Source organism: Xiphophorus hellerii, chromosome 20, assembly GCF_003331165.1.
Source record: "Xiphophorus hellerii strain 12219 chromosome 20, Xiphophorus_hellerii-4.1, whole genome shotgun sequence".
NCBI classification, from domain to species: Eukaryota; Metazoa; Chordata; class Actinopteri; order Cyprinodontiformes; family Poeciliidae; genus Xiphophorus; species Xiphophorus hellerii.
In genome coordinates this window covers 12,516,980-12,538,251 of record NC_045691.1, presented here as the reverse complement: position 1 = coordinate 12,538,251, position 21,272 = coordinate 12,516,980, and the positions used below count along the sequence as shown (strand labels likewise).

The 21,272-nt window shown below is 37.6% G+C and overlaps 1 protein-coding gene across 1 annotated transcript in view; it reads right to left on the bottom strand.

Moving 5' to 3' along the window:
* Nucleotides 1-2,409: 2,409 nt before the first annotated feature.
* iars1 (isoleucyl-tRNA synthetase 1) overlaps nt 2,410-21,272 on the bottom strand; it is a 49,482-nt gene continuing 30,619 nt past the window's right edge. Inside the window, exons 20-34 of the mRNA XM_032549732.1 lie at nt 20,949-21,069; nt 20,734-20,825; nt 20,367-20,444; nt 19,714-19,835; nt 16,532-16,634; nt 16,139-16,222; nt 13,682-13,856; nt 11,311-11,423; nt 9,102-9,197; nt 7,528-7,704; nt 7,138-7,258; nt 6,850-6,975; nt 5,635-5,781; nt 4,699-4,851; nt 2,410-3,449 (exon numbers count right to left, since the gene is read on the bottom strand). Coding sequence (XP_032405623.1) covers nt 3,367-3,449; nt 4,699-4,851; nt 5,635-5,781; nt 6,850-6,975; nt 7,138-7,258; nt 7,528-7,704; nt 9,102-9,197; nt 11,311-11,423; nt 13,682-13,856; nt 16,139-16,222; nt 16,532-16,634; nt 19,714-19,835; nt 20,367-20,444; nt 20,734-20,825; nt 20,949-21,069 — 1,791 coding nt within the window. The 3' untranslated portion in view covers nt 2,410-3,366. The remainder of the gene's footprint in view (nt 3,450-4,698; nt 4,852-5,634; nt 5,782-6,849; nt 6,976-7,137; nt 7,259-7,527; nt 7,705-9,101; nt 9,198-11,310; nt 11,424-13,681; nt 13,857-16,138; nt 16,223-16,531; nt 16,635-19,713; nt 19,836-20,366; nt 20,445-20,733; nt 20,826-20,948; nt 21,070-21,272) is intronic.

Below are 21,272 nucleotides of genomic sequence, written 5' to 3'. Positions count from 1 at the left end.
AGCTCAGCACAACTTACTTATACTGCGTTTAATTTCCTGATGGCTGAATGCGCCACAATCATCTGTTCCAACATGCACATATAAAAATCATAAAAATGTTCAGGCAGTCATAACATTTAGGAAAGAAACAAGTTCTATGTACCAGAAATCAACATAGGAAATTTGTGTAAACCATGGAATACAAGCCAAAAAATATTAAGATGCTGACTGGGTTTAACCCATTAAATAGTTTTTCTGTTGTTTTTCTTTTCAGTTTTCAATGATCCAGCAAGCCTGTTGCTTGTAGCTTAAATAAGTTTTGCATTCTTTTATTAACCCTGCGCTCACACTATTTGCATCTGAAATTACTACTGCTATACGTCTACTTTGATCCGCTTATCCACCTATTTTAGGGTACATTTTCAGCTGTCATATTGTAGTAGGCAACATGCAGGGAGTTGAAAATTGATTTAGTTTTCCATTACGCAGCACATATTTCTTCAACACAGATTAGCCGCAAACATGCCTTACTGGCCTACATCTTTAAGAAAACACCTGCTGCTTTTGTGAGCTCCAGCTAAACTTTGTTTTTTGGCAGTCACTGTTCACTGAAGTTTAGCAAAGAAATGCTTAAGGGATGCTGATTGTACTAAAGAGTCAGAAAGAGATGGCAAACACAAAATGCATGTTTCTGCTGTCCAGCTGTGGATGCTGTGATACATCATAAACTGCATCAGTTTATGATACAATGCTGGTGGTGATGCAGGCTGCAGGAGATGAATGGACTATGAGATTTAGCAGAATAGACGATAAATACTGTACTGAGTTTTAATTTGGATGTAAATTAATTATCAATTTGTAGTCGGCTATTGCACAGATAATTACAAGCAGCAGAGCAGCAGTGCCCTCAGCAGTTACCTCCACCTCTTCTCTGTTAATCAAAATCAAAGATGCTGGATCTCTACATATGCAAAACATCAGTAAGACACTGACTGGTCTTACTGTGGTAGCTATTACCACTTTAGCATTCTGTGAAAAACCAAATATGGATATCAAAGTATTTGTTTTCTTTTTTTAAATTACTGGTCATATATATGTATATATATATTTTTTTTTTGCAGAACCATTTAGTAGAACATAATGATGTCTTAAATGAACAATCCTCTTTTTGATAAGGTGGAAGTGAACTAAAGAAAAAAAGTCAGGGTATCAAACAGAACCTGCAGGATGACCTAGTGGAACAAGTATATATCAAAATTACCATCCCACGCAGAAAAGCTATACAGCTTTCTAAAATTTTAATTGATTATATTAAATGTAAAATTTTACTAGGAAAATTACAATAGATTCAATGGTTGGTGCAAAGGGTGCTTCGTCTAAACCAGTTAAAATATGCTGTACAATTATTTGATTCATTGAAAGCACATATTAAGTGCATATACATTTCATATTGTGATACATGGTAGTGGCAGCATCATGCCATAGATATGCATCTTCTTAAGTGCAGGGAAGATGGACTGAGTTGTTGAAAGATTTGAGACGAGGGTGGAGGAAAATTGGGCAAAAATGTCATCCTTTAGATCTGTAGAGAGACACACTGAAAAAACAGTTTCACCAAATATTGAATCAGGCAAACTTTTCAGATTCTGTGGGGGTAGAATTGTTAAACCATGAATTATTTGCCTTCCATTCCCAATTGTGCACTACTCTGTATTTGTCTACTGCAGGGTTGATCCAGTCAAGGCCTGTCTTACAATTTTTAGATGCATCCTCTTCCCCAACTACCTGGATGAAAGGAATGGCTTGCTACCATGCCTCTGCACAGCTGAAGGCTATGCTGATAATTCAGTCCCTTATTTCAGGTGTTGGAAAAGAGATGCAACTGAAAGTTGCAGGTCAGCAGAACTTGAGAGCTGGATTTGGGCACCCTTGGTATGTTAGAAAAAGTCTGAATGAAATACAAAAAAATGAAAAGAACATTTTTAACTTGCTACTCTAAGAAGTTGTCTTACAAATGTTAACATTAGATATGCTGTGATGGTTGGAAAGTCTTGATTATATTTATACAGCACCAGGTTAGAAGTATTCTTCACTTTTAGCAATGTGGCTGCAAGCTGTAGTTTCATTACTGAGGAATAAATGTGAGCATTTTCCCATTTAATTCAAGTCAAGAAAGCAAAGTACTTCCCCAAATCTCATATTCATATTTTTCTGTACTGCTGTGAGCTTCTATAATCTACTTTATTGTATTTGTTCTCTGACCTTGCTGCTAAAATAAATCGAAGTTGGTCAAAACATCTCAGCCTAAATAATAAAAGTGAGGCCCATTTTTATATTACTGCAATGAAGTCAAACTGCATAGTCCCACACACATTGTGTCTCTCCTCTGCCATTGGAAAGTCTGAGAACAGAAAGAAAAGAACATGTAGATTCTTAGTCACCTTTGATTTATTCTTCTTGTCGCTTAAAATATTACATTATCCATTCGTTGCTTTTTTTTTTTTAAATGACAGAACCCTTTGTGTCCTTGAAGTACAGCAGCCCCCAAAATCCATTTCACCCTTTAAATACCTCCTCCATTGTCTGAGAACTCCCTCTGTAACGAGCACAATAGGTTTATCTGTTAAATTCACAATGGCCCAAATTCCTTTTGCAATTATGTGCCAAAATATAATTACTGTGGACTAAGCACACTGCAAATAAGCCATGAAGCAAAGTAACCTGCATCATTACCATAATAAAGAAAATCAGCCATCGGTAACAGTGACAGTTAATCGAGTTAGACCATTTCCTGGAACCTTTCCTCAAATGAGTTACTGGGAAAAAAATAGTCTAATATGCCATGAATGAACCTTTGACATTAATTTCAGAGTTTCTCACTTTGCTCCAAACTGTTTCCAGTCTGGAGTTGGTGATGACAGCTTCTGTCAGCAGCAGAGGATCTATCCAGAGTTTATTCCCCTGTAAGTAGGAACAGTCATGCAGACGTGGTGGGTAGATCCTCAAGTGAAGCGTGTAAACTGTTAGCCCACCAGAAGCAGATCCAGCATCTGTGAGTCACTCAGCTGACGGATGAATGTGAGAGTCTACTAAGATGTAGTCAGGGACAAAAATCTACACCCGAATGGTTCATTAACACATATATATGGGACGCCGTTTAACACATTTAATTTAAACATCTTTTAAAACATGGACGTGTTTTTGAAGTCAAGCTGTTGAGTGAATTTGACAGATAAACCTTGTTTGAATCAAGTTTTTCAAAGCAATAAAAAAATGATCTACACATTTTAAACTGTAATTTACTTCTTTTGCATCATTGGGGGGGTAGAAAACTCAGCTAAAGGGATCGCTTCAAAGACAAATGTTCTTCAAGTGGCTTGGGTTGATCTATGCTTCAGCGGTGGTTGGAAAAACTCTCACATACAGAGTTTTGGTGTGGAGAGATTTTACCGATGATTCAGCTGGCAGTTCTGAAAAAAAAGACCAAATATTCATAAATTACATTCATACTTGGAAACATTGTTGTTTTTGTAGGACGTGGCGATATGGAATCAAAAATAAAATCTCAGATCTTTTTTCCATACAAAATCCAATTTTCAATATTAATAAAAATTCCTTTTTTTCTAAAAAAAAAGAATTTACAAATGAAATATTTCAGTCATTCCTTCTGGCAAATGCCCTGAATTCAAAGTTTGAATAAATGAGAAAAAAAATAATAAAAAATTCAGATATTCAAAAAAAAGAAAAAAAAGGTAAACTCTTTACTAAACAGAAAATTAGATTAATTGATTAAAACTGATTTATCACTCAGCCCTATTTTCAAGACAATGTAAGTAAACATGATCCATCTCTTAAAAATGCTTTACAATTTCCAAAGCTTAAATTGAAAAATAGCTCTAGATCATGCATTAGCGAGTACTGCTGCACAAGACGTTTGGAAAATATGAGCAGCATTTGTTGAAAGGAAGCCTTAAATTTGTTGGCTATTATGTTCCAAGTATCATGAAAACACACTTTGCTTGGCAATGTAACATTCAGCTTTATGGGTAGAGTTTCTCCTGACAGGTAAAAATCTAAAAAGTCATATTTAGTGACTGAAGTGAGGTAAATGTTGATTATAAAAAGGTGCTTGCCTTCAATCTTACTTTACTTAGTATAAATGTGCAGCTCCTGCTACGATGTTTTAAATAAATGTATTCAACTAACTTTAATAATTCAGAAGAAGATGTTGGAACTTTAGTCCACTAGACATAATTCAGACTCCATGGTCCTGCATGGCCGCAGGTCCTTTTCTTTTGCTGATTTTAATTTGGAAGTGAAGTTTAAGCTCACAGACAAAAAAGTTGTTGCAGCCTAAAATAATGCAGCATAATCAGAATATGAGCAAAACTTAAAGTTTAAAAGTACAGGCTGTTGAAAATGGCTGTGCCCACTGGACTGGGAGCATTCTGCTGCTCAACTGTTTGAGATATTTTAGAGCTAAGAAAAACAAAATGCATGATATGCATTTCAGTATTTTGTGCAAGAGCATTACAAGTTGTGTTGCTCTTCTACTGAGGAATATTTACAATCTAGAAAATGCACCAAAAAACTGCTGCTATAGCTAACTCCACATTAAAACAGCTGCAGTCACCATCGAATATTGTTGACTTGGTTTCCCTAAAATAGTTGAGTTTTGTTTTATGGTTATTGTTAATTTTGCTTTGAACAGGATCTTACCACTGGTAAAATCCTGGTCCAGGTAGAGTTTGAGGCGTCTGCTGCGGAGGCCGAAAACCTTGGCAGCCTCAGAGAGCAGACTGGAGTGGTCGAGCTCATTCTGACCAACTGGGTTCACCAGCAAGAGGGTGCCAACATCTCCAGCCTGGCACTCTAAACCAGAGAGAATGAGAGATGTGAGTAACATAGACCACAGACACAAATTTGCCACCAAATGTCATTTTGACACATAATGAATGGTAAAGAAATACCAAGAGAAACAATGAAAGGGACTAAACCTGGTGAAAAGAATGAAAACTTGCATATTTACATTCAAAGATTGTGCTTTATTAGCTGAAAAGTAACTGGACACATTTCTTTGACATCTATACCTTTTGTAAAAACCTGTCCATAGATACAGTTTATTAATAAACTGAAATGAATAACTGGAGGATTTTGGGGTGATAAATCAAAACATGATTGATGCCACTGGTGTATTTACACAGTTTTAGCTTTCTAACGTTACTTTGCCAACAGCTCTGACAGAACTGTGCAGGAATAAAAATATAGATTTGTTTTAGCTGCTTCTGCAACTGAAATCAAAGAGGATCAATCTTCCAAAGTTCCTGAGATCCAGAGCAAGTCAGAAGACCAAAAATTGTCAAAGTATAATTTTAAAGTCAGGAGTCGTTTAAAATATGAATGTGGCACCTTTAATAAAACATTTCAACCAAAGAAGAAGAGCTTACATTAAAGTGTTGAGTCACTGGGAAAATGAATCAGGAAGAAACTATCAGCTCTTATTCAGCCGTAAGTTATGTAATATAATAAATAAATAAAAGCTCTAATGGCTTCTGATTATAACACATTTAGCAAATAATCGCACAGATTTGTTGATTATAATTACAAAACGCATGCCTTATTCATCAACAAAAGCAAACCCAACGTGTTTCTCACCAGCCGGCTGTGCGTTGCACAGTAACAGGTTTACATAGGGACACAGCAGGGTGTCGGCGGTGGGCACGGCGCCGGGAGAGGAGGGGCCTGAAGTCACTAACAAAGTTTTGCCACTGTGGGCCTGGAGGTCCGCTCTGCTGGTCAATTCTGCAAAATACAGAAAAGGAAATATCAGCAAACACCAATACACAGGAATATTCCAGTGGGACTGATTTTATCTGAATTGGAAAAGACGAATCGATCTACAGCTTTTATACGCATTCTTGTTTACTTATACACACATAAATATAAATTTAGTTGGTGAATATTAGCTGTACTTATACACCACCTAATACACCTGCTTTACTAATACTGAGTTCAAAATACAATTGGTTGCACTTCATTTTATTTTGCCATACAAGAATAACTTAAAATTGTGTTCAATAAGTAGGAACCATTTTCTGTTGGTCTAACACATAAAATCTAAAAAAACACACATGTTTGCAGGTTTTTAAAAAAAAAAAAGGTTTTGTGGGCTCTAGTGGCCTCTACTTGACAGTTATAATACATGAAAATGGGTTGTGAGAAAGGGGGGAGACATGTAGCAAAGCCAGGATGGGACTCAAACCTCCAGCAGGCACATCGAGGGCTGAGTAAATGTCTGATTTTCTCAGTGGTTTAATTTGGATTATATGATCACCTAACCTAACCCAGCCTTATTTCTAATCTGAAATGTGTCATTTTCTCGACATTCATTGTACCATTGTGTTCATTAGGCATTTTCTGAAATTTTTTGTATAATTTTCTACGGTATTTTAAGTTATACAGGGCAACAATTCCTGGGTTTAAATGTGGTTATAAATTTATTTGGACTTTTGATCACTATAGATTCCGATGGTTAATGAATAAAGATAAATGACGGGAGTGTTAAAAGGAGATGGTAATGGAAGAAAGGCTGTTCATAACCCTAGTGGTTTGAATTTATAATGTTTTTATTCTTTGTTATAGTTGTATTTCTTGTTTTTACTACTTTTTTCTTTTTTTTTTTACCAAGGTTTGTAACTTGTGTTTGTGTACTTTTTATTCTCTGGCCAGTGTTTATTTCACATTAAATTTTATTGTACAGCACTGTGGCCAGCCCTGTTATTTTTCAAAGTGCTTTTTAAATAAAGAGGTATGGTATGGGAAATACAGGTAGGATATATAATGTGTTTGAGTATCTGAAACATTTCTCACCGCTTTGATCGCTGAAGAATCTGAGCTGGGTGTTATTGATTCCAAAGATGCTGCTGCACACTTTCCTCAGTTTGTCCAAGTCTAGTCTGTTATCCCCTTTGGGATTCTCCAGCAACACTACGCCCTCTGAAGAACAAAAGCACAGCCACGCTGGATTATCAAACACAGGCACTATACTGAAATTGTGCCATACATGCAAGGCCGCTGAAAATCAGAGGAATGTTAAATATTCAAAAGCGAAGAGAAGCTTGTTTGGAATCATCAGCTGTTTTGTTTGCTTTATGCTACCTTGTTCTGTGTTGTTGACTTTCACTCTGAGGTTAACGTACGCACAAGCTGGTCCGTTTGGTGGCGTTTGCGAGAGCGAAGATCCTTTTACTATTGTGAACGCCAAGTCTGAGCCCTTCAGCTGCAAAATCCAAATAAAATAGTTTAATTAAAGCAACAAAAACGATATAATGTTTTCAACTATAATTCATCACCAATAAAAATTGCAATAAAATGATGTTGAAAGATGTGTAACATAATAAAAGGTTTTATTTATTCAAGATTAAATGAATGATTTGATTCCTAAATCAAAGGAATCAAATCAGTCACTTAAAAAAACAGCAATTAAACAGGAAAATGTTGCCCTTAAGGATTTTCAGCACAGGTCCTGTTTAAAGTATGAATCCATACCTGAGTCTTCTCCTCAATGATGACACTGGCAGTTTTTGGGACAGGGAAGGGCAAGAGCGGAGCCTTGGTGGTAGCCAGAATGAAATCAGTGTGAGCCTCAATCACAGATCCCAAGTACTCCCCCTCTGGCTGGCAGCGGTAGTACACCGATATCTCATCTGATGGCACCAAATGTGCCTAATGCAGGACAGTGAGGAAAATTATGTGTTTAAGTAAGAACACACTTAAACACTGTGTGATTAAGTTTTTAAATTGTTACCACCGAGCTTAGAAACATGAGAGAAGGCAATTATAAGGACATATGTCTGCTAAAAGCACCATCTGAACAGCACTTCAACTAACCTTACTAAAAACAAATCCATTTTTTATGCAGAAAACATTTTCCTGAAAGGAAAGGAGGCAAGGGTAAACAAAATGGACGGCCAACAAGATAAATACACAAAGGTTTGGGAATACAAAGGAGAAAACAATGCAGGAACAAATCAAGACAGAAAGGAACACCGGGGCATTTTGCTGGATGAAAGCCCATCTGCTTTGGCATCACTTGCTGCCAGCTCCCGCTAACCTTGACATATTCAAACACATTGATCCCATTCTAATCTACAGTATGCAGCTGTGCACATCTGCACGCCAGCGTACACACTGACTGACGGAAGCAAATGCACGCGCTTGGAAACACACCTCTGCTGTAGTGTGCAGCTCAAGGGCAGGAGAAGCAAGATACAAAGCAGCAGTCAATCAATGGGGGAAAAGTTTTATAGGTTTTCCCTGGACAAGGTCCTACATCTGATTAAGTTCGTACTCGGAGTGCATCAGATCAAGGAAACGTTGACCCCTGTTTCACCGTCCAAACGCACCAACAAACTACAACACGTACCAGAACTGCTAAAAAATTAATTCCCATCCACAGGGTGGAAAATTCCTGACAGGTCTCTGTTTGAAATAACTGGAGGAATTTAGGCTGGCCGGGCGCCAGCGCACAACGCTACTATAGGGGGACGGAAAAAACTGCTCGTTTCTTGTGACAACGCAGCGCTGTTGGCTAATCCGTCTTTACTCCCCACACCACTTCAAAAGCCCCAATGTGAGAATCTGAAAGGGGCCAGACTGTAATTAAGCTTCTATTAAGCCTGCCTTATGATGGAGAAACCTCTAACTGTGACGCTGTAGTGGAAAGATTTCCAAACCGCCCTGACAATAGAGTGGGACATAAAGCGGAAGGGAGGGGTGATTAAAGGTGGAGAAAAACTTAGATAAAGTGTTTCAGCGATGTTATTACTGTATAGCTGCAGGCGTAACCTCTAAATAAAATGAAGTAGTAAGGATTAGAATGGAAAGTTCTTTGGAAAAACAAGATGCCATGTTCTGAATAAATATTTTTATTTAAAGACCTAATGAAAAAAAAAACCCAAAACCTCCAGAGTCCTATGATTTACTCAGCCTCCAAAGAAACACAGTGACCCTTCCAACTGTGACCCCAGCTAACAAACACTGGATCGCAGAATTCAGTACTAGTTTGTTATGTGTCAGCCCGGTTCGAGGAGCTGGTGGTGCTCCTGAAATAAACGCCCCACCTTTTTGCGTAGCTTCTGAATGCGGTTGATGACCTCTCTGGCAACGCCCTCGTCCACCATGGACTGGTCTGGGGTCACGTCCAACAGCACAAGCACCTAAAAGGCAGGAAGAGAAACACACGATCACAACCAATCACAAACTTTAAAGCAAACCCAACTGATGACAGAGAGATGCTGGAAACAAAAAGCACTATTCATGATTTTTTTTTTCCACTTTCACTCTTTTTCTATAAGAAACTTTAATTAAATTGATAATTAGCAAAAGAATACATTCTAAAAACAGAATTTATTGCTAAGTCAATCAGTTTAAATGTCTAAAAGTTTCATTTTACAATGGAAAGTGAAATAGAAAAACAAAAAAAATCAACATATTAACTATGTATATAGACATTACTATGATGGTTCCTAGTAGATATCTGAAAATGAACCGTTGTGTTCCTGACAGACATAACAATACAAAAAGAGTGCAGCATTCGTACAGCAGCTGTGATCAAATGCAAGTGTTTTTGGAGCAAATCTGGTTGTATCAGTCTGTAAAGCTATGAATCAACACCTTCTGCTGCCATTTCTGCTGTGGAGTTATTTTATTTTCCAACATACTGGCTTTAACTGTTTGGGAAGATAACTGCTGCTTCTGCACCAAAATAAACTGAAAGGTTTTTATAATTTTCACCGGGAGAGTACAGTTTATTTCCCTCTGATCTAGTCGACAAATACCGACTACAATGTCAAGTAAATTCAAAGACACAATTAAATATTCAGTTACTTATAAATACATATTTAAGCACAAATTATCTTGTTTCACTCAAAAGTAAATGACTCAGTCTGCCCAAACAATATTAAAACCAACCAGCCTTCTTCTACCTCATCTCTGGCTAACTTCCAGGTCTCCATCTTCACATTTTCCATAAAGTAAAAAATGATTTAAAATTTGTTTGAGACTTCTTTGAAACCTGACTACTTCTATAGAGGGGAAACCATTCCCTTTAAGATGCTGAGTAGTGATTTTCTAATTGTGTGTACCTGACTTGTTGATATGAGCCAAGCATTCTTTTGCCGCATCATCCCAAATTATCTTATAACAAATCATTTTCTGTTGTATTTGGTTGATAAACATATAGATTCAATTTAAATTGTGGTGAATGCCTTTAAAGTGTCAGATCCTTGGCCGTGGATCAAGATAAATATTGAATTGTCATAAAACAGGGATACTCAACACTAGCTGCTAGAGTATGATGATTGGAAACATTTAGTTTCTGCATTCAGAATGTTTTAATTTTTATGCAAATGACATATCAATTAAACTATTTTTTAATCTGTTGCAATCTGTAATTTCTCCTAAAGATTCAAGAAAGGATGAGAAGGTTATTTAACACTGACACAAAACCTATTGTGCTGACCTTTAAATGTTGACTTTAAGAGTTATGAATTTTTGCTCTTTCTGTAACAAGCAGAAATTGGTGCAGAGGCGGAATTTAAATTTTAGTTTCTGAATTAATTATATTCATGCACAAACTGCAGGAACTCACCGTTTTAGTCGGAAAAGTGGCAAAAACTTATTATTCACCTTGTGATTTGAGTTTATTTTAGTAACAGCTCCCCAGGCTGCTTTTTATTCAGCGATTGAAAGGTTTTCATGTCAGGAGGTTAGAAAGGAGACACAACAAGAGGAAGCTTTAATCTATACGAGACTTGAGACTTGAAGCAGTCTCAATATGGAAACTAAATTAAAGCAAAGAAAGCAAATGTTGGAGCTTATATGGTTCAATGAGTCATGTCGACTCCTTATCATAGGAAGGAAGGAGAAACATAGGAGAGAAAAAGACACACAGATGAGAGCGGGATAGTTTGTGTGAATGAGTGAATAAAGAGGAGAATTAAAAAGTCAGTTCAGCACACTGGTGTTAAGGTGCATCTGTGTGCTGTGTATACGGCTGGAGGAGCACTGATTAGAAAGGCCCTGTGGAAAAAGGCGCACTGCATGTCTCCATTTAGCCATGAAATGATTTCATACGTCGCAAGCGGCAAAGAGACTTGAAACCGTTTACAGAAACGGCAGATGGGTGCAACAGCAGAGAAGCAGCATCGCCTTTTAGATGAGTTACATTATGAGTCACAATACAAGACGACACTTCAGGAGTGCAAGAGTATAAAAATGACACTCTGATCAACTCTGAAAATGAATACCGTGTTTTAATCAGAAGCCTACCTGAGCATCAGAGTGAGCTTCATACTGTGCAGCAGAGCCAGAAGTCTGATCAAAAGTGTACATCAGCCGCAGGTCTTCCTCATGGAGCTCATGGCCGTCCACCACAATGGACCCTTCAAATTCAACCAGACAAAATCAACGCTGAGCAAAAGCCAATAATATACACAACACCATCCTGAATCGATTATGTTTGAAAGAAATCTTTAGTTAGATGCAGAATGAAATGTGCATGAAGTGTTGTAAGATGCATTTCCCCCTTTTTGAGATTCATTCAGTCTTTTGCTTGTTTTGGGGTTTTTTTTTTGCCTACATTGGTAAAATGATTAAATTAACTCTAGTTAATCACACAAAACCAACTCGAGTAAATACAGTATGCAGTTTTCTTTTTTTTTTAAAGAGAGAAAACCATAAAACCTAAAGTGATCCTACATGAAAATATAATTGCCTCTTACAGCCTTAAGTTTTGTTTATGCTTGACTAATCTGTGAGATCTGCACAGTGCCACGCAGCCAAATTACGTAATTTGAGCAAATACGCCTCTCCGAACGGCCCAGAGGCTCGTTGGCAGTGATCACAAATGCAGATGTTGGTGAAATTCCTGCCATAGAGACACTTGTTCCCCAATGCCTTTCCAATAAAAAATATTATCTTAAAATTTTAGATCTGCTCATTAATTTCAGTAAGTACATTAATTATTTTCATTTGCACTAGATTATGAATTCACAGTGTTTTTAGTTTGAAACTGAAAAGCAGTAGGATTCTTTTCACTTACGAGTCTGGGATTTAAAACAATGCAGAAAACTGTCTACCTGTAACACATCTCCATTTTGCCCATGGCAGCAATTGGCCATGTCTGTGTTCTCCCTTTAAAGCGTGACCACGATTCTCTGTCCTTTTTACTTGTTAACCCCTGGAGGCTGGATGAAACAGTCTCCCAGTTTCTCTCTAATCGGAGATTTCCACACTTTGGTTTCCTGTGTCGCTTGCTGCTTCTTTGCCTTTTCAATCTTCTGCACTGACCCCTTTTCTTCTATCTTATCAGACATAATGGGATCAAAAGTACAGGTAAGGCAATAATAGCTACCAAGCGACAGTTATTCCTGTGAAACTGCTTCCTAAATCTAAACTGGAACAAGTTTTAGAGTCATGAAACGTGAAATTAATGTTCTTTAAAAAGTTGAATGCAAGTTACCTTCAACAGTTTTATTATTCAGTTTTTCTACATGAACTTTAAAGCTAAAAAAAAAAAATCTTTCTTGAGCTTTGACTTGGTGGAACTACAGATATTTCCATCTTTAGGTTTCCTCCTGCCAACATTTTCTTCCATGCCGTATGAGGTCCATCTCTTCCTTTTTTTCCCTCCAATTGGCCTGACTTCAAACATGCGAGTGATTGGAAATCTGAAGTTCCCACAGCCCAGCTGACCTCTGCTGTTTTGCTCCCCAGAGACTGTGGGGGCTCTCCTTGTCTTTCTATAATTGGAGAGACAAGATACCTTGACCTGCTTTGATCCCAACTCGGGTTCTGATTGCATTCTAGGGATAAACCGGCTGTGCGTGTCTGCGTGTGTGCAGGTTGCAGACATTTACTGCAAGAATCTATTGTTTACACTGACTGCTTTGTTGCTATTAAAATACTCGTTATTTGATAAGCAACTGATTAAGAAGAAAATTTGGCATCTGCCCATCTGTTTTTGGTCCGAAAATATCAACAAGAAAAATCCTTTTTAGAGCCAGTCGAATGTAAAAGTGAGGAATGTTATCCCTGGAAACCACAAAATGGCCATAAGGTCACCCCCCCATTGGCAACTATCTCTATCAAAACGCTTTAACTCATTATCTGTATTAATAAAAATAATAAACAGGCTTTACTACTGAGGTACCTCAGTAGTAAAGCCTGAGGTACGACTAACAGCCCTCATTTGTTTTTGTTTTTTTATCCCCATTCATTTTATTAATGGATGACAACATGATGTAGACTAAAGTTTTCACTGCAATGTTTATATTTAAAAATATATATACATAACATAGTACTAGTTTGGAAAAAGATGGTAAACTCTACTGGGTCCCTGGACATTTTCTTTTGTTTCATTATTTTAGCTATGTTATTTTATTTTAGCCAAGATATGTATTTTGGGGACTTAGTTTTTTATTTCTTTATTTTTGTTGTTGCTTTGGGTCCGATGTGAACAGACAATCTTTTCACATAACTCAGATCTGAAAAAACTGGGGAAGCTTGAGCTTAAAATAATCAAATCTTCATCACGCTGCTTGGGAAAGAGAAGTGTGAAAGGATTACAAAACTGAGATGCATTCAAACTGTTTAAATATTTATGGCGTTAAAAGTCAGTGGCGTTTCTGCCCAGTTGTACCTGTTTTCTGGAAGGCCTCTAGCTGTTCGCTGGTGAGCTCCTTGATAGAAGCAGTCACAGCTTTGAAGGCCCCCTTTAATCTCTTGCCCAACACCATGTGGTCGGGCTCGGCTCGCAGACGGATCCCGTACTTGTTCTTGTCTGTTGAAAGTGTCAACTGTCGCACATTAAGTTCCTGTGGGAATAAGAGAAAGGCTATGTCTTCCCAAAATGTACAGTCGGTGTGTCCTGGATGCCAGCAGAGATAACTAAAACTAAATAGGAAACTTCGGGAGAAAAATGTTTTTATATCAAATAAAAGCAACTAAATTTAACAGAAAACATGAGAAAACTGAACTGAAGATGAAAATCTCAATAATCTATCTTGCCCTGGGCCTAAAAGTAAAACTTGAGCCAAAATTGATCAAGACAGGCCATTAAGTCAAACAGTAAATAAGCCATAAAACTGCAATAAGCCAATCCTCTTCAGTCAATATTTTATCTTTTAGCCAAAAGGAAGAGAAATCTGTGTCCAGGGGCGCAACAGCGATACTAAATATAACCAGACTGACAGGCCTTCATCCCCTCCTCCTTTCAGTCAATCACCCTGTTCGGGTTGAGCCTGAGCTCTGGCATTGTTAACTTTCTGACAGTGAGCACAGAGAGTACTGCAGTTGTCTGAGTGGAAACATTAAAGGCAGTGTGGGTTTAAAAACCTGGGCAGGATTCAGTCTATGCACCCATTTCACAAAAATAACAAATTTTTATTTAGGGGATAAATATGGATTTGTGTGTGTGATGGTGACGGTGGCCGTTTACAGTATACTGGTGCATTACAATGAGCCGAGGCTTCTGTCAGCACAAATGGTGACTCGTCTGATATTCGAAAGAGCATCTCCAGCTCACTAGAGACTGGAGCCATCAGTGGAGACACCAACAGGCATGTCAGAGAAGGAAAGCTGAGTCAAGCTAAAATTCAGATGCAAGAACAGCAAGTGCCATTTTGTGCCTGACCTCTTCCTTCACAAAGCTGGCACACTGCAACAAATGTGTTTTTGGACAGAGGATAAAAAGAAAATGCAATAATTGCCATGGAGAATTTCAAAGAGCAACACTATGTCTTGCCTTTTGCAGTCAACGAAATGTGCAAAGTTTCAAAACAAAATGTATCTACTGAGTGCAAGGTCATAAACCTATAAAATATGGCAGGAAGAGGCATCGAGACATCAAATGGAGTCGCTGAAAACAACACTCTTCAGTATGGACACTGATAATGAGTGAAGATGATTAAAATACTACTTTTCCTAATACCTACTTTCAGCATCCATGAATGGTTTGAAAATTAAATAGAAAATTACATTTTGCAATGTAATTTACATTGCATTATTTAAAAAGAAAAATTGTTTGAAGGCATTTGCATTTTTTGGGAAATCTACAGTTCATTAAGGCTGTTAAAAAGCAAGAATTTCATCAGATAAACCTAGTGGCTGAAATTTGATCAGCAAAGTTGCTCTGTTGCACCTTTTTAATATTTCCTCTGTCTGTCATGGGACATACAGGTAAGGATCTAAGCTTAGAGCAAAAAGCACAAAAACACTGATTCGCTTTGTTGAAGCAATGCTTTTTTGCAATCAATTTTAAAATTTAAACCACTGGAAACTTACAGTCAACATGGCTTCTTTATTCGTCTTCAAAGAGAACAAAGCAATTTAAAAAGCTCTGACCCAAACTATTAAAAATCTGCACTATTTTCTCACAAACAACTTAGTTTGCTTGTAGATGACAGGTGCGAACAAGTTAGAGTAGACGGGCCTAATAAACAAACACAACCAACATAATGGTCATGGACGCTGTTGCTGCCCTTGTGTCTTTTTGTTAAAGGTCTTAATTATCAGCATTTTTAAAGTTTAACCAGAAATATTTGGCATTAAAAGTGTCTTCCGCAGTTATTTTGAAGGGTGATGCAGATGTGCAGGTTTGTAAAATCCTGATAAAACAGATGAGTATCAGTTCTTAGAGTCAGCTTATCTGACATCTAAATAAAAAGCCTTTTAATTAAATTCAGTTTACTCCAGAGTCTACACATAGTGACTCTACAACCAGCATGTGTGACAAGCACTAAAGATGAGACAGTTAGCGATGCTGCTGAATACAGTGAACACATTAACAGTCACATTACCTCAAATGTTTTAATAAAAAACTGCTTAGTGTGCGTGTCAGCACTAAGTATTTAAATAACTATTTTCCAAGACATCTCCTTTGTCCTCCCTTCTCCACTCAACACACTACAAATTTCAGTGATGGCAGAGTGCAGACACAGCATGTAAAGTTACGCTCCCTCTGATGTTCATCATTACTGCACCGCTTCTGGAAAGTGAACATGGTTCTCAGGATGTTTTCTTCAAACTGTATGTTTAAGAGTGCTGATGAAAGAGATGTAATTCATTGAGGTGCTCAAAGTTTACAGTGTTTACTCACTTCGAGGATGTATTTCTCCAAAGACTGGATGTCTTTTAGAGCCTCTGGGTCCTGGTGGATAACTACCACCTCCTTCAATGGGTACTGAATTAACAAAGGAAAAGCAGATAAAGTATGTATATTAATGGCTGATAAACCAGCTTAACCAAATATATTTTACTAGGATTTAATGTGATAAAGTAATGTAAAGTGGTGATTAATTATGAAGTGGACGTAGAATTATACATAAATTTAATCTATACTTACATAAATACCTGACTGTGACATTTATTTGTATTCATTCCCCATAAACAATGAACCAAGATGGTTCCTTTTATCTTTAACCGCTTGATTACAGGAGTTTGACTACATCTCCATTAGTGATGAGTAAAATGCAAGTGAAGGGTGCTGTACCTTGACAGGAAGGGTCTTTCTATCTCTAATCACTCTTCCCAGCTCAATCACAGACTGCATCTGAGAGACGGCGCTCTCAATGCGCTTGTCAATCAAATTGTCCCTGAAAACAGAGGCATAAGTAAAGAAAATCCTGATTATCATCATATTACAAACAACAATATAATATCTACCAAATCTTAGCAATAACGACAAGTGACTGCATTTAAAAACTTAAATCATTTCACAAAATGTAATGCCTTTTTTTTAGAACAAACCAACGGTAAAGTAAAAATGCTTTATTTACCCCCAAAGGGAAATGAATTATAATTATAATTGATGTCATTCAAGTATTTTCAAAGAGTTGTTGAGGATGGTGATGCTGTGGACAGAAAGGATATCCAGCAGAAGTCAGTCTTGCAACGTCTCTGGTCTATACCTCTGACTCAAGGTTGTTGTTGGATGACAGTTTCATAACTGTCAAGCTTATGATGATATTTTACAGTAAAATGTCCTGGATTAAACCATCAGTAGTTGGTAAGTACTGCTAATCCACCCCATTTACTTTTGTCTTTAAATGTCTGCCATGCTGAATGGGTAGAGATGAAGAAATGGTTTGAACTTCTTCGTTTTCTCTCTGCTTTTCGGTCCTGCTCTGGACCCAGGAAACCTTTTCAATTCCTCTGGGATTTTTGGGTTGGAGTTCAGGTATTTTTTTGAGCTTTTGAGAGGCTAATCAGCTGTAAAAACAAAACCTTGTTGCAACTGTCACCCATCATAGCAACTGTATGAAAGCAAAAAAGAGCAAAAATCCTTCGATCTGCACAGCATCCAAAACCAGAGGTAATAATTGTTCAAAGGTGAAAATGCCTCAACTGACAACAAAAAAGATGAACAAAAGACTACAAAAATAAATCAGAATGGATGTAACAGAGGTACTTCAACATGCTACTACAATGAGTGGTCCTTATAACAGAAATACCAACTAACTAGGCCCTCTTGTGGTGCATCTTAGCTCCAATTAAAGCAAACAGTAACTAATAAGCATAATAACACAATATTAAAATATAACCTAGTCATATAATCTTTCACAAGCGAGGACAAGAAAGTATTAAAGAAAAAACAGATTGACTAAAAATAGCCAATCATTTAATGAGATGACTAAGGAGTCATAGTTTCCCAACACCTGATTGGTAGCTGGGCCTTTAGAGGCGGGTCAAAATGGACCCATTTAGTACAACCAAGGACAAGAGGCTTTAATAGAGCTGCAGCATTAGAGGCTGTCCAAGTGACAGACGAGATTATATGAACCATTACACAAACTACTTTCCTTATGCAAAATCAAATAGATTTTTAATCATGCCAGAACTTTTTCTTTATAGTTCCAGATGATGTAATTAAATTTGGGTGATTAGAAATTCCTCCCAGGCATTTCAGAAAGGATCTGCCGCCAAGACATGCACTTCACTAAAGTAAATGAAGTAAAGGGAACAAAATCATATTTCATCAGTAAGATCCATTCTGTAGAGCAAACAATCAGGACAACGTCAGTGTGGGATAGTGCGGGTGTTCCTTGGTCTTTGCTGTGGGTGAACACAGACGACCTGACTGATGGCAGCAGTGAAGGACCACTGAGATCAAAGAACTTGCAAAAATCAATTTACAGAAAAAAAATATGAAAGTTATTTTCACTGATTCAGACCTTAAACCTTGAAATAAGGTAGGTAACAGCATCATAAGGTTCAAAAGCCCATAATTCAGCAAATTTAATGGTTATTTAGTGGCAGAAAAGCAAGGCTGGTGACTCTGGCAGAACCTGATTAGGCTGTAAATAAGCAGAGGATATGTCCTCTGAGAACAGGGTCACACACAGGATAAAGGTGGTGTGTTTCCTGCACAGGGTTGTGTGGTGGAGGACTTTTTATTTATGTATTTTCCAGGCTCATTGAGCCTTTTTGTAGCACATTGAAGTGACTATGTTAGATTCAGTCATTCAAAAAATGCATATATCAAACATAACTTATAAGACATTTGACTTTGCCCCAGCTTGTAATTGGGCACCCATCTCTTTAAGAAGCTTCTCTGTACAGCAGTTCACTTTCAGTGCTTCTCATTATGCCATTTACAATCATTTTAGGAGCATTACACTGAGAAGTAATTTGTATGATAAGCTCAGCAAACACACAGTTCCACCAGGTGTTTGCTAATTGCTGCTGGTTAGTCTGAAGGAGCTGAGTGGAAGGGTTGAGGGGGAGAAATGCTCTGAAGCTCAAAGGAGGAGCTTTGTGGGAGCCAGCATTTAGCCACCCTGAATGGCTGGCAACTAAACGACTGCGTCTGGTAAACTATTTCTGAATTGTTTCATGTTTTGGATCATCATCTTTTTGAGAGACCCACTGTCGACCCATTTCCATATTTCCTGCTTTTCAAAATGTTCTGGAATTTCAATTAGGTCATGAAGTAATACATTCCAACAAGTTTCCCAAAGCCTGTGTAAGAGAAATGAGCCCACAGCATCACAGATCCTACAACATACTTAACAGTGGGCATGAGAAACCAGATCCAGCTGTAGTTTTTATTGCTGAAAAAGCTCATCAAATCAAAACAAGTCAAATCACATTATTCCAGGTAAAGCAAAAGTAAACTCTACACGTTTAAATTTGTGATGGCGAGACATAAAAGAGATTTGGAGATTTGATGACCTCTTTTTGCTACAGTTCTCTAACAGTGAGTTTCTTTGTTATTTTTTTTTTTTTTACATTCTATGATCCTGCTCGCTGTAGGTAGAAGAAAAATAAACTGATTCTTGTCCAGTTTTGTGGAAAGTAGGTAAAATAAATTTGATTCAGTGATATTTTATGTTTATAATACAAAGTACAAAAAGTCACAGAGTAGAAAGTAATGTTTCTTAGAAATTACATTTTTGTCAAGCTATTATTGCTTAAAGAAAGAAACTATCTTTTTTTCTAATTATTACAATGAACTAAAATACTGATTGTCCTCCTTAATAGATTCAAAGTAGGAGTTTAATGATGCATTCCTTTCATGAGAAGTTACCCAGTACTGGGCTAAGAAGAATGAAACATCAGCTCAAGATCAACTTCTTTTCTTACAACAATATCCTGTTTCACCAATAGTTCTAAGAAAAGCTTGCCTGCAGGGAAAACTCTGGCCTGATGCTTTACTAAATGAATTTGGCTGACCTGACTTGTGGCAGCATGAGATAGTGGATGCTGTTTGAGTCCTTTTCTTCAACAGCGGCAGGGTCAATGAGGTGACGCAGATTTTGGTACATCATTTCTGTGATGAAGGGTGTGAAGGGGGCCTGAGGAAGAAGAGGGATGAAAGCAAGCAGACACGAGCATGAGGAGGAATAGATGAAGAAATGATTAAATTGTCTGCACTGTGGTTAATTTACACTCGCTGAGATAAAAGGTCTGAAAGTCTGAACCAAGTTCTTTCTGCAGTCCGTTTTTTTTTTTCAATCCTTTGGAGCAAATGTTCAAACAGAACTGAGCTATTGTGAGCGATCCTCTAATGTGATTCTCCTCCATTTAAACCACGGCTAATTAATTTGTAAGCTCTGAGCTGATCTGTATTGATTTGAGTTAGGCTGACTGGCTTTTAGCTTGCCTCATAGCCCACATGCAAACACTTTGTGTGTTAAAAAAAAAACTATTCATCCATTTTGCATAACCATACAAAAATCACACACACACTTTATTCATTGCAGATTTTCCTTTTGGTTTCCAGCAAACATAAAAGAAAACCCTTCAAACATTAAAAGTTCTCCCTGCAATCACCTTTCTTTCTTTCTTGGTCTGAGTTGCTTTTATATAGAAACCAAATGACTCACCATCAACCTGCACATGGAGAACAGAACACTGAAGAGTGTTTCCAGCGCCCACAGGCAGTCCTCAGTGCCACTCTCACCCTACAAAGTTCACAAACACATCAATGATTTTTTTTTTTCTCCCCCTTAGAGAAGCAGAAATATGACGATCATCACACAAGAATCAACATTATCCCCCCAATCACAACCTAGAGATATTTGAATCACAGGTTTAAGTTTACTTTCTTCCAGTGGCCAAATGTATCTTACTGTAGCCCTGCGGAACATGTTAATATTGATGTCCTTAAATTACAGAATCATCAGGTACAAAGAATTTCAAACGCATTAGTTTTTGAGTTGAGATGTTTTAACTTCAGAGCTGGATTCTCACCTTGAGGCGGCGCCTGTTAGTCCTGACGTACCAGTTGGTGAGCATGTCCACAAACTTGACCAGGCGAGGGACCACCGTGTACAAGCGGTACGCTGCAACCAGAGGCAACCGCTTACTTATTTATACTTCAGAGGAATGCCACGAGTTGTCAACTCCCCAAAAATTATGTTTTTATTCAAGAATAAAGTGATATAAAGATGGAAAATCTGACTTACCATCCATCTCAGCTTTAAAGAATTGGATGAGAGACTGTGTGAATGACTGGATCCACTTGTCCATGATGTTGTCACTCTGCTTCACTGTGTTTTCATTGTACAGAAACTGAATCTCCTCCTCCTAATGCATGAATACAAACAGTTTCAGTTTGGACCTGCAATAACCAATGCAAGTTGGACTAAAGTTTGTACTCTGAAAGATGTACTCATCAGCCACAGTGACAAGGTCAAAAAACTCTCATTTTTCTGTTATGCCACCAACTGGCACTGTATCTGAACTGAAAGAGATTTCTCTTATTCTCAGCTTAAAGTTTATGCAACACG